Raw genomic sequence first — 13,893 nt, forward strand, 5'->3', positions numbered from 1 at the left:
ACAATCTATGTTTATGGCCCCAAAGAGAATGGGGCCTTTCCAATCAATTCCTTCTCCCCCCTGATTTGGAATTTGCCCACTCCGGAGCCCCAGATCTAGCTCATTTACCCATTCTACAATCTCAGGGTCACTCTCAGTTAATGAAGAAACTTCCTGATTTCATGGTGGGATTTTGGGTATTTCACTCACATACCTACTCAGCTCCTGGCTAACATCCTCTTCCCTGACCCCGGGGAAGACACAAAAATACCAGCAGGTAAAGGCAGCACTTCCCCCACCTAGACATATAGGTCAGGACCTCAGTTCACAAAGACAGTCCTTTTATTCTGGCATCAGATTCCCAAAGACTAGTTATGATCCATTCTCCATCTCTGGCCTCCTGACTGCAAACAAAGGCTGCACACATCTCAGAGGGCACACAGTTCACAGCTGTCTCCCTCTAGATCCTGAGACCCACCCCTTTAGTTGGTGAATGAAAACAAAACCACTCCGGGGACCAGAGCATAAAAGATCATGGAAATGTACCTATTGGGTCCAAGGCTCCAGTTTGTCCCCTTCTTTTAAGGGGAAACTGATAATCGGCTACTACCAAATGGTGTTAGAAGTCAGGAAGGGAAATAATAAAATCACTAAACTTCGGGGAATCTCAGTTCTGGAACTAGCATGGCTGCCCACAAGTTCACACCTTCCAATAGGGCTGAGGCACTATGTCTGCTGGGAGTGTCTACTTAAGGAGTCCTGAATTACCTGCTCTTACCCTTTAATAAATCAAACAACAAGCATTTGATATGTGCCTACTAAGCGCCAGCCACTGTACTGGCTACTGGGGATACAGTGACAGAAATGAAACAGTCCCTATCCTCAAGGAACTTGCCTTTTTTTAAGTATATTTAAAATAAAAACAGGATGGAGAGGGAGGCCACTATCAGTTGAGGGAATCTGGTAAGGCCGAGTGGATAAGGTGGTACTTGAGTTAAGCTCTGAGAGGATCTAGGAGATCTAGGAGATATAGACAAGGGTCCCTCATCCACCTTCTCTGTGGCCTTGGTCAAGGCCTCAGTTGGGGTTATCTGTGCATCAGTTTCTGAACCATGAAAGGGGAAGAGCTCTAATGCACAGGTCATACACAGGTCACCTGGATATCTGACTCCACCCATCCCAGAAGACAGGTGTTAGCACAAGGGAGGCAGGGCAGCTGAGTTAAGGAACAGGAAGACAGCAGCCATTACCAATGAGCCTAACAAGGGCACTAGGATTTATCTTCTCTGAAGCTGCTGGAAGGCAACAAAGAGAACTTGGTCTGAAGTCAGATCTTCATTCAAATCCTCACTCTGCCCCTTACTACCTATATGACCTTGGGAAACTTACTTCCCTAACCCAAACAAGGAACATGCTTTTCTCTCTAAGGTCCTTCTAACTCCAGAGCTCATGATCTCTTTGGGCCTCACTGTGTTCAACCTATAAAATGAAGATCCTTTCCAGCTTTAAATTTCCACAACTAATTCAGAGAGCCTGAGCACCCAATACGATGGTCTATTGTACTGTGATGACAGTTGAGTGTTTTAGAAGGAGCCAGGTAAGACTTTTGCAGGGGAGCCTCTTGCATGACAATGTTTGTGTTCCATGCTTCCTCCCTAGAGAAGGTCTTATGTATCTGACAGTGGTAAAAGCTTCCTGAGGTCTCAGGTCCAGAGAACACCAGAAACCTGGGGAGGATGAATCTAGATCAGGAACTCAGGAACAACGATAACAAACAGCTTCATTTCTCAGTTACAACTGTGGGGAAATATTAATAGAACCCTGACACAATTACATAAAAAGCAAAGAGAGGTTGTGTAGATATACTAATGCATCGTTGGTGGAACTGCAAATTGGTCCACCCATTTTGGAAAGCAGGTTGGAATTATTCTTTTTAAAGTGACTCAAAATATCCATGTCCTTTGACTTAGAGATTCCACTGTTGGGCCTATACCCCAAAAATATCAGTGACAGAAAGAAAGGCACCATATGCACCAAAATATTTGTAGGAGCAAAGAACTGAAAATCCAGTAGAAGCTCACTGGTTGGGAAATGATTCAAGAGGTTATGTGAACAGAATGGGATGTTTCTGTGTTATCAAAGCAACAAATGTGATAAAATACGTAGAAGCATTGCAAGGCTTAATGAATGACTGAGGGACCTCTATGAACTCACATAAACCAAATAAAATGAGCAGGATCAAGAAAACAATGACATAAATGATGTAAATGGAAAGAAGAACAAAACAATAGAAAGTGAATGTTTTGAAATCATATGGCTCAAGGTTGGCAGGAGGGGGGGAGGAAAAGGGGGGGAGGAAAAGGGGGGAGGGGAGGGGAAGGGAGGAGGGGAGGTCTGGCCCACTCTTCTTTACCAAGGTAGGGGATATGGGTGGGAAACACTAAGTAAAGTAGACGCTTTTGCTATTGGTTAATATTGCTGAACTGCTCCTTCTCTCCCCTCCTTTTTAATTCTTTTCTATAAAAGGTGGCTCTTTGGGAAGGAGAAGGTGAGAGAGAAATTGGGGAAGGCAAGTAGTAAAAAACCAACGGTATCAGTAAGAATTGAATATTGGGGTTTTTGTTTTGTTTTGTTTTAGCACTGAGGGCTTGAGAAGGCTGATCTCTTCTCCCTCCCTCCCGGCCTGGGTTGACTATTAACACTCTGCAGCAGGCAAATTCTTTTATGCCTGGTTAAATCAAGCCTAGGTGAACAGGCAAAGCGGGGAAATTAAAAGAGCAACAACGCCAAGTTCGTATAAGATGCAGGGTCGTTTTTTCTCCCTCTTTCAGTCCTGGTGCATTTGCTTTAAGTGTTATTATTTCTGCAAAAAGCAAGGACAAGAATGGGGAGACCAAGAAAACTAGGCAAAGATAGGCTGGGGCATGGAGAGCCTAAGCACAATTCTCCTCGTGAGAGAGAAGGGAATCCACAGGAGGAAAGGGAAAAGCACATGGTCTGCCTGCTTCCCCCCTCCTCTCTCTACACTCCGACCTGACCCCTGGTCTGGGATCCATGACTCCCAGCTCTTCTCAGTTCATCCCCTAGGCAGACTTCACCACACTGGTCCCTCACTGGTCTCCCTTCCAATCTGGCCTAAGGCGAGTGAAGATCTCCCTCTTAGTTCACCCTTGACAAGGATGTGAAAGTCAGCATGATCTTGCTGCATTTTACAGAACCCTCTCATTTTACAGAAGGGGAAACTGAGGCCCTGAGAAGTTAAGCGAATGGTCCAAGTCACGCAGGTGGTATAAGCAGGGGTCGAAATTTGAACCCAGATCTGATAACAGAAGTCTTTCCGTTGCTCCATTGTGGCTAGATTCCTGGTTTTGTCAGCTCTCCACTCTGTGCCCCAGTTTCCTCATCTATTGCAGTCTCTCCCCCAAGTCTTTCCTCAAAGCTTACCTTGAGTGTTGCCTCCTCTGGGAAACCTTCCCTGATCCCTCCCATTGTTAATGTTCTTTCCCATCTCAAATTAGCTTGTACTTAGAAATCTTATCTCTGTCCTCAGTGTCAAATAACAGCTCCCACTTACTTAGCCCTTTAAGGTCTGCACAACGCTTTACATTATCTCAGGTGTCCTCATAAAAGTAGTATGAGAAAGGTGCTACTATTATCCCCCTCCCAGAAAGCTGAGACTGAAGGATGTGGAATGACTTGTCCAGAGTCACCCAGCTAGTAAGTGTATGAGGTAGAATTCAAACTCGGGTCTCACTGACCCAGAGTCTCAGTACTCTATCCACTGTACCACCTATAGTACCTGGCACCTAGAAGGTTGGGAATAAATGCTTGTAGATTGTTAGACTTTATGGACATAACCCACTGTGGTATGTAGGACTCCTGGAGGGCAGGATGTTACTTCACTTTTCCCCTTGCTTCTCCATCAGTGCCTAGCACAGAGACACAATAAATATTTGTGGAATTGGATTCTCAGAGGTTCCCTTGGGGTGCTAACATTCTATCATTAAGACTCCATATCTGGAATGTACAGGCCTGGCTTACTGGGGGCCTTCTGGCTTTGCCCAAAGTTGCCATGACTGCAAGAACCACAAACTCCCCCAGACAACCAGCCCCAGCAGAGACCAAAGATTGAGAGCTAGAAGCTTGGGTCATTCTATAGAAGAAGACACTGAGGTCCAAAGAGGTGACCACGTAGGTAACAAGTGCCTTTGCCTTCCAGTACCAACTGATGCCGAGGCTTCTGGTTCCTTTTCCTCTGATGTCTCTATGCTTTCACAAGTCACTGAGAGGCTGCCCGTCCTCCCCAAGCATCCCCACATTGGATCAGTTGATCTTGTTGGCAAGAGCACCGAAGGCCACCAGCAAATTCCAACCTCCTTCTCCTGGAAGACATTGAGTTTCCCAGGTTCTCCTTATAAGACATTTCATCCAACTCCTTTATAAATCTTCTAGCTCTTTTCTAGTCTCTCTGACACATCCAACTGGGTTCTAAAAAGCAATAGTCCAATATGACGAGTTTCAGACCTCATCCCTATCACATGTCCTGCTCTGGAGTTCAGTTCAGTTCAAGAAATGTCATCAAAGCAAGAGCTCAGATGTGGAATCCAGGCTCTGCCCCCACTCAGTGGTATGGCCCTGACCTCGTTATGCTACCTCCCCATCTTTGTTTTCTCATGTGGACATGAGATAATAACTCACTATATAATTTATATTATATGACTAATATAATGCACTAACTCTCATTCCTACTGTGTTTTAAAGTTTATCAATAATAATCAAAGGGAGACAGATTTAGAGCTGGAAAGGACCTTAGAAGGCATTGACTTCAACCTCTTCTTTTTACAGATGAGGAAACGGAGGCCTACCCAGAAACTTTGTGAAATGCCATAGGTCACAAAACTAGAAAGTATCGATGGGAGGTTTTGAACCCAGGTCTTTCAGACTTGGAGTCCAGTGCTCCATCTACTTCCTCTCCCGTTTCCATCCACTGCCTCTCAACAATCCAGCTCCAGTAGGATCATCTCCATTTTTGCAGAAGTGAAAAGTGAATCTTAAGAGAAGGGAATTGACTTGCTTGGGGGTCACAAAGCTATTAAGTGGCAATAGTGGGATTTGAACCCAGACCATGTGACTCCTATTCCTATGCTCTTTCCACTGCATCAATATGCTTAGAAATAAATACTGAGTGTCTACAGGGGTGGGCCCCATTGGAGGAGGGATTCAATGGAAGTTAGCTGACATCTGGGTTTGAAGCCAGTCTTGGGCATTTCTAGCTGGGTGACCACTGGCAAATCTTTGGCTTGTGTGAGTCTCAGTTCCCTCATCTGCACAATGGGAATAATAATGCTGTAGCTATTCTGCCTACTGAACTGGCTGTTGTGAGGCTTGAATGAGATCATGGTTGTAAAAGCTGTGCAGAGCCCTGAATACACATAAATGCCAACTATTATCACTGTTTTCAGTATTTACAAGCTGGGGGGGCAGGGGAGGCAAGAGCATCGGAGCTGGACTTTAGGACCTGGGGCTTAGAAGCCCATTCGTTGACTGTCCAATCTTTCAAATGTTCCCTTAATTAGGGCCCAGCTTTCAGAGTCAGTAAAAGGAGCCAAGAGACTGAAGGCTACCACCGCCTAACTGGTACCTTATGTCATGTCATTGTTATCCGCTGTGATTTACCCACTCCTCCTCCATTATCTTACCCTAAACACAGTCCCCCCCATCCCTGTCCCAGCCCAGCCTCTACCTCCCTGGTGTACTCTGCTGCTCCATTTAATACTAGAAGCACCAGACCTGGGATGGCTAATTCAAACCAGAAAGAAGAACAAGAGACCAGCAGATAAAGGGTTGGGAAGGAGGGAAGTTGGGCATGGGTGGGGAGTTCTGCTGGAAATCGGTGGACCTGATGAGATGTGGTACAACTGCAAAATATAAGCAACTCCCCACCCCCGCATACCCCCAAACCCCATTGCATGACCTGCTCAGCTTGGACATTTGTCATTAAAGAGACACAGTAATCAGGGTTATGATCCAGTGCTGAGAGGCAGTAAGCACAATATATAGAAGATAAGCCTCTGGTACACGCTGGCCCCAGTGGCCCCAGGCATCTCTATCACACTTTAAGCTCGAGAATAGGGAAATTGTCTAGAGAAGGTGTAGAGAAAGAGAAAGAGAAAGTGAGACTCTTCTGGCTTAGGGAAACACAACCTCACAACATTTAGAGTTGGCAGCCAACTGCCTGATAATCCAGCTCCAGGCTATCACTGGGCAGAGAGGAAAAGACATCTCCAACAGTAGCAAGTAAGAGAGGTTCTATTTGAATCCAGATCCTTGGACTCCAAAGTGCCAGCTCTCCCCACTGCACCACAGTGCCTCAAAACCCAGGGAAGGCTTAGCTGATGACATGTTAACAACCTGTCTTCAAACTAACTACAGTCACAAATCCATGCAGATATAGTACTACCATGTCTATATCTATACACATATAGACCCTATATAGGGTCATGACCTACAGTTTAAGAAGTGTTCGCATCCAAATATTCACAGGAAAAACTTGCTGAAATTTCCTGGACAGGGGTGAGCCAAAGACTCGAGCTCTTCACAGAAGGAAACTCAGAAAACAAGGCAGTTCCTTAAGCCTCAGTCAACACCTCGGGAAAAAAGAGAAGGTTTAACTAGATGTGGTCTCTGAGGGGCCTCCTAGCCCTGACATTCTACATTCCAGGATCTCCTCCAGCCCTGACATTATGTCCCAGGGTCTCTTCCAACTCTGACATTCAGGATTCTAAAGTTCCTTCCTATACTAATATTGTATGTTCTAAAGTCCCTTCTGGCTCTGACATTCTGTGTTCTGTAACTGTCCAACCACAGGACCAAAGACAGGGCTTTGCATGGGAATTTAGTCCAAAGACATTTTGCACAAGCAAAGGGACTCAAGGAAAGCACTGAAGCTTTCTACCTTCTAACAGAGCACAAATACATTCCAAGAAAAAGTATGACTGACAGCTGGTTCTTAAAAAAAAAAAGGAAGGAAGAAAGAAAGAAAAGGTCAGGCAGAGTTTGCACTGGGTATTGGTAATTTGGGAGCTACTTTCCCTGTTTATTTAGAAGATGAGCTGTGAGGAAGACAGCTACTTCAGTTGCTTTGCTGAGCATTACCAGCTTTAAGCCTAGCCAAGAGAGAAGGGGGGGGTTTTGCCCCCCGGGGCCCTACCCCAGGCTCCTCAGTCTTCCCAGGTCAGTCCAAAACTGGGGATCAATAGCCTATTCAGTCCAAAATTCAAACAATCAAGGGCTTCACTCACAGAACTTTTGGTTCCAAACAACCCCAGAATCAGTTCAGTACCAGTTCAGCACCTTGGGGTGCCCCATCCCTGTTCAAGTCAAGCCAACAAGTATTTCCTAAGCATCTACTCTGTCCTAGGTACTGGGGATACAGAGGAGGCAGGCCCTGCCTTCAAGGAGTTTACATTCTGAGGAAAGGGATAGAACAGATGTACAAACAAAGAGATACAATGTGATTTGAGGACAGAAAACAAGAAGTGGGAATTCCAGATTGCAAAAATCTCTGAAAAATCAGAATTCTGACCACTTGAAGAGCAAGGCAGAAATGTATGAAGGCTGCAGCATATATCTGTTAATTGTAAAAAGGTGTTTCTAGCAGAAAGCATGCCCTCTGAGGAGAGAGAATGGTCTTGGAGTGACATGGAGGGAAAACAGATGGACATGTCGAGGGCTGCAATTCTACCCAGAAATGTTCAAAGACACCAAGAGAGGCTGCCAGCACCCTGGGAGGGGGTACCTTCAACTCACAGGATTTCCAGGGTGTGAACAAGAACAACCCAGGATGGTAGAAAGGCACAGATGAGCTAGCTACATGCTCAGAGGGAGCACCCCTGGCAAGAGACCACAGATCTGAAGTCTAAAGAGAGTTCTGAGAACTTGAGGCAATGATGTCCCTGCTCTCCATTACAAAGAGGTGATGGATGTAGGGTGTGCAATGAGGCTTGCATCTATATATGTTTGTGTACATATACATATATATGTTTGCGTATAGCCATTGGAGGCCCGTATTTTGTTTGATTATGAATATTTGACAGAAAAAAAGTTTTTTCTTCTTTTCTTTTCCCAGGGGGGGAGGGAGGATGATTTCAGTTCATTTTTAAAAAAACAGAGGAGGGAGTATTACAAATATGAAATGTGTGTACTTTCAGATGAGGTCTATGTATTATTATACCTAACATTTTAAGAGAAGTGGGAGTAACATATGTAACATAAAAATAAAATACATCAATGCAGCCATAAATAACAAAAAAAAAATACACGTTGGGAAGAAAAGAAAAAAAGGCACTCTTTTCAGCATAATAATGACCAAACTTGGCCTTGAGAGCTGAGAAAATGCAGCTCCCTCCCAGCCTCCGCTGCCGAAGGGATGGGGGCAGGGGGATAGCTGCCGAACACTTCAGCTATTGTCAGTCTCCGGGAGTGTGGCCTTTTTTCTCTTCCTTATGGAATCTTTGTTACAAGGGATGGCTCCCCGAGCAGTGTGAGGGATATATTAAAAACGCAAGAGTGACGTAAAAACTAAAGGCATCGATAAGGTAATTTTTTGAACAATAAAAAAGCTTTGGCTTGGATAGATTCAGAAATCCTTTAGTCCAACCCATTGGTTTTACAGAGGAAGTTGACCATTCCCTTCCCGCCCGCCTGCGGAGAAGCCCTCAGGTCCCAGCTGAACCTCCACAAAACCCGAGCCAAGCTTTTGCCTCACTTGGGCTGAACTCTTTCAAGCTCCAGAAAAGCCTCTAGAGTACAGCAGGGCATCCCAACCTTTCATTATCTGAACACCCCTTGGCTTTCGGAAGTCCCAGATCCGATATGAAAGGAAACAAATGGAGAGTTTACCGATCAGATGCTTATAAGAAATAAAATATAATCATTTACCATACTCCCGGCACGCCCTATGACCACGCCTATAATCACGGTTCTCCTCCCCTTCGCATCGTAGGCGTCCACAGGAGGGTAATCTCTTGACATACTAGCTGAGTGACCCCGGAAAAGTCTCTGCCCCTCCCCCCTCAGCGCCCCAGGCTTCTCTCTGAGACCAGTAAAGTGTGCATTAGTTACCAGTCTGTAAGTAGCGAAGGTTTTCTTCTTCCGAGAAACCAGGAGTTCCCTACTCTGAAGAAATCACAGCTCTGAACCAAATGGATGGATGGGGGCGTGGGGGAACGGAGAGAACTAAAACATTAGGTAACAGCTGGTCTGAGACTGGAAGGCCACTCCCGACCGCCCACCCAAGGGAGCGGTAAAGGGGCGGCTCTTTGCTTCCCAAATCTTTGGTGCCCCGACTATATCGGTCCCGGGAGCTGCTCTGCGGGGAGCTCACCACCTAACCGGGAAAGTCCAGCACTTGGGGCAGGGAGGTGCGTGCCCGGCGAGGACACCAAGCGAAGCTGGTCAGGTTCCCTTCTTTGCTCTTCTAGCCTCTCTCTCCAGAGAGAACTGATGCGTTCCCGAGCCGAGCCTCCTGCGTCCTCCGGAGCCCCTGTCTCCCCACTTCGCCAGCCCACAGGTGCTCGCGCCCCTGGTCCCCAACTCCGGTCGCCCGCCGCTCGAGTCCCCTTCCCTCCCTCCTGCACGCGCTCACTCACCCACGGCGCGGATGCGAAAGCCCCGCGGCGGGCGCAGCGCCCGGCGCAGCCAGGCGTCCCGCAGCACCTGTAGGCTGCCGGGTGGCCCATGCACCAGCAGCACCCCGCGCCGCAGCCAGCCCTGGAAGGCCAGCCGGGAGGCGGCGCGGGCCAGGCGCGCGTTCCAGAAGCAGCGCGCGTTGGCACGACGGAAGGCACGGAAGAGCGCACGGCCTCCGGGCTCCCCATCCTCCGCCTCCGGCGCCCCTGGGGCCCCAGCTGGCAACAACTCGTCCAGGCTTGACTCGGTTGCCCCGGCCTCCAGCTCCGGGTCCGGTTCCGGCGCCCCGGAGGCTCCCCGTTCCCGCTCCTGTCGGCACAGCACCAGTGCCAGCGAGCCCGGGGCCAGCTGCACGGGGCGCGCCATCTCGCCTGCCCCGCACCCCCTGCGCAGCCCCGGATCAGGCAGCCCCGCAGCCCCTTCGCAGCTCGCAGCCCGTAGCCGGGAGATCGGCTTACTGGGCAGCAGCCGCGGCTGCCTAGGGAACGCGACTTTGGGGGCGGAGTCCGAACTCTGGGCTCCCGGGGGCCTGGTTGGTGACGGGGGCGGGGACGGGAGTGAGCGAGGGTCCGGCCCGAAGGCCCCAGCCGTGAGGGCGGGGCGAGCCAGCAAATGAGCTGGAGCTAGATTCACTAGTCCACTGGGGTTGGGGAGAGAAGCGGGGTGTAGCAGAAGGAAGGTCCCCCGTGCCCAGGAAAGGGCCCGACCGTGGTTCTGAGAACTAGGACTTTTAGAACGTTCAGCTTCGAATGATGACTTTAGAATATAGAATATTGGAACGTTGAACCCAGAATCTCAGGACCAAAGTAACGTTCGAATATACAGTGTTGGAATATTTTGTTCTAGAATGTTGAGCCGAAAGAATGCTCAGAATAGTGGTTCCTCATCTGGGGTCCGTGGATGGATTTCTGGAGAGTCGTGAACTGATATGGGAAAATAATCACATCTTTAGTTTACCAACCTCTCAGTGGAGAGGGATTCCTTGTCAGTTCCTTCAAATAGGAACATAGGGAACAAACATTCTGAGAAGGGCTCCATGGGCTTCCCTAGGCTACAGAAAAGATCTTTGACACACACGAAAAAAGGAAACACACACACACAACACACAAACAACACACACACACACACCTCTTGCCTTACCACGGAGCTGGGAGAGTCCTCTAGGGCATCTAAGTGCACACCCTCCCTTGATGGAAAAGGAAACTGAGGCTCCGAGAGAAGGAACTTCCCAATGGTACTGGTATAGCTCCGCCTCCGGACTCCATTTTCACTCCTTTAGGGATCACATTTTCCTCTCCTCTCTGCCCCAGATATGCCCCTCATTCTTTAGAAGCACACGTTTGGCCCCCCAAGGAAGGCCCATTGTTCTTGGTAACTCAGTGAAATGATATAGACATCTTTGAATCCAACTCCTTGATTTTGCAAAGGAGAAAACTGACCAACCCCATTTCCTCTCCTACTACCCCTAAACCCTTGAGTCTCAGCTGAATTGGCATAAAAAAGGATTTTCCTCATAAAACCTAAACTATTTCAAGCTAAAACTCCCACAGCTTATGAGTGAGGGGCACAGAGTCCCCCAAGGGCCTATTCCATGTCATTAGGAGGGGAAGTACCCACTGAAAGGAGGGGGGTCATGTGATAGGAGCACAACTTCATTTGATCCTATAAAACAAACTGTCTATGTGGTGGGATTTCACTGGTAACTCTTTTTGTGATCTTGGGCAAATCACATCCACTCTGTGCCTCAATTTTCCTCCGGTTAAATCCGCAGAAAGTCTGCCATGCCCGGAGCATCATACTAAGGGCACAATGAGCATTGTGAGGGTCTATTGTGCCTAGAACTTTGAGCTTTTTGCTAGGATGGGGGAAATAGGCTCTTAAGCATAACCTAATAAACTGGTAGTACATCTGTGGTTCCCTCCCTCTCTGAGGATTTGGAGGTTGATCCCACCACTGGGACAGACCATTGACTTGGGGCTTTCATGGGGTTACAGAACCAGGATAGAGGTGACCCTTCTTCTTCCTCCAAGATCTAAACTTCTATGGGATCCTTTTAATCCCTGGGTATGGATCTTTCACCAAAACTCCCAGGAACAGTTGTGCATCCCAGGATTTGAAGGAAGCAGAGGGACCTCACATGTCAGAACAGGGACACACCTCTATCCAGTCTATTGCTATACAAAAGGATATTGATGATACAGAATCATTGGCTCCAAAGCTGGAAGGGACCTCAGAGATCATGTTGTCCAACTCTCCCACTTTTTAGATGGCCCAGAGAGGGGAAACAATTACTAAAGATAGATTTGAATTCGGGTCCTCTCACTGCAAAAACAACGTTCTTTCCACAATAACATAATATTTGCATTGTAAACTGTCTAAGTTCTAGTAAGGAAAATGTTTTGAAAACTAAACCACTATTAAAATACAAAAGGTCCTCCTCCTTACTATCTATATGACCTTGGGCAATTCATTTAACCTCTATTTGCAAACCATTCGAGTATCTTTGCTAAGAAAATCCCATGGAAAAACTAGTCCAAGTGTTCACAAAGAGTTGGACACAAGTGAACAACAGTAAGAAATTAGGACTTGGATCTAGGTGCTTTTGGCCCCTAGGGTGGCTCTCTGTACACCCATATACTATCCTAGAGCATATCTTTCTTTTTTTCAGAGGATTGTAGCTATAGACCTGTGATTTCATCTGTGCAGGAAATTCTTGATGAGGAAATTCTCTTCTCTGACACAGATGGGCACCTGCTCTAAAAATTAGTCTTAAAAAAGTAGTCTGAGGGCTGGCAGAGATTGTCACAGGGTCACACAGTTAGAGTATGTCAGAGGCTAAACCTGAACGCAGCCCTCCTGACTCTGCAGCCCCCTGGCCAGCTTTGAGGGGATGCAGGCTCTCCTAGGACTATCCTTATTATTTGTAAGATGTTTTCCTAAAGGCAGAGGATTGGGCTCCACCCTCCTGTTGTAGGTTCCATGATCCTATACCTCTACTCTCCTGCCTCAGAGTCGGGATCATTCCTTTTTTTCTCCTGATCTAAGAATGGTCTTCACCCCAGGCTGAAAACCTGTTTGGTGACCTGAGGCACAAAGGAGAAATCTGACCTGAGACCAGAGAAGCCAGGAACTCCCACAGCTGATTCTGATCTGTGCCCTTGGACAATGCCGGCATTTAACCTGTGGGCCTCCCCGCTGGGAAGAGTAAAATGGCAGCCAGAACTTGTATGGGAGGAGAACTGAACGTGCCAGAAGCAGAGACTGCTCCTGCCCTTCTCTCAGATAAGAAAAATACCAGACTGTGGCAAATCCCAGGGCTCTGACACACTAGAATAGTCTGTGCCAGTGCTCGAGCTCTCTCTCTCTCTCTCTCCCTCCCCCCCCTTCACCTCCCTCTCTTTTCCTCCCTTCCCCCTCCTTCTATCATCCTCTCTCTTAGTTGGACCACTGATTTTCAAAGAATATAGAGCCAATACTTAAAAAACATACCCATGTGCCTAGATTTAGGGGAGTATGGGAAATCTGTCCACCACCAAATATCCCTTAACTATCCTTACCTCAGTGGTTGCATTTTTGAAGGGTACCTGTGGCTCATAGGTTGTCAGTCAATCAATGCTTACTATTTGAAAGGCACTGTACTAAGCTAAGTGACTTGCCCAAGGTCACAAACTGTCTGAGGGGGGATTTGAATTCATGGCTTCCTGACTCTGAGTCTAAAAATTCATTCCTTTCACCATAGATTGATAAACATTTTTCAGATTACTGATTTGGTGAAACCTACAGACCTCTTCTCAGAATCATGTCTTTAAATGCATAAAATAAATCATCCAAGATTACAAAATAAACCAACTAAATTGAAATACAGCTATCAATTTTTTTTTTCAAAACAAGTTTCTGGACCCTAGCTTAAGAGATCCTTCCTATAATTACACAAAGATGCTGGTGGGAAGCTAGGTGGTGCAGTGGATAAAGCACAAGTCAGGAGGACCTGAGTTCAAATCTCACCTCAGACACTTGACACTCACTAGCCGTGTGACCTTAGGCAAGTCACTTAACCCCAATTGCCTCATCCTGGGTCATCTCCAGTCATCCTGATGAATATCTGGTCACTGCATTCAGATGGCTCTGGAGGAGAGGTGAGGCTGGTGACCTGCACAGTCCTCCCTCACTCAAAACAAAGTTAAGTGCAAGTCATGTCATCATTTCTCTGAAGGTATAGTCTTT

The 13,893-nt window shown here is 47.1% G+C and overlaps 1 protein-coding gene across 4 annotated transcripts in view; it reads right to left on the minus strand.

Annotated features, from left to right (window-relative positions):
* Window positions 1-12,879, minus strand: part of STOX1 (storkhead box 1) — a 69,828-nt gene extending 56,949 nt beyond the window's left edge. For 2 of the 4 annotated variants that reach the window (XR_011971596.1, XR_011971597.1), the window contains exon 1: window positions 9,630-10,138. Coding sequence is in view for 2 of the 4 variants with exons in the window: in XM_072628768.1 (XP_072484869.1) it covers window positions 9,630-10,035 (406 nt within the window). In the remaining 2 variants the exon portion in view is untranslated. Of the gene's footprint in view, window positions 1-9,629; window positions 10,139-12,777 lie in introns of those variants that run through there. The other 2 variants (XM_072628769.1, XM_072628768.1) reach the window with 2 other exon arrangements.
* Window positions 12,880-13,893: the final 1,014 nt, after the last annotated feature.

The sequence above is a fragment of the Notamacropus eugenii genome, chromosome 1 (assembly GCF_028372415.1).
Source record: "Notamacropus eugenii isolate mMacEug1 chromosome 1, mMacEug1.pri_v2, whole genome shotgun sequence".
Classification (NCBI taxonomy): Eukaryota; Metazoa; Chordata; class Mammalia; order Diprotodontia; family Macropodidae; genus Notamacropus; species Notamacropus eugenii.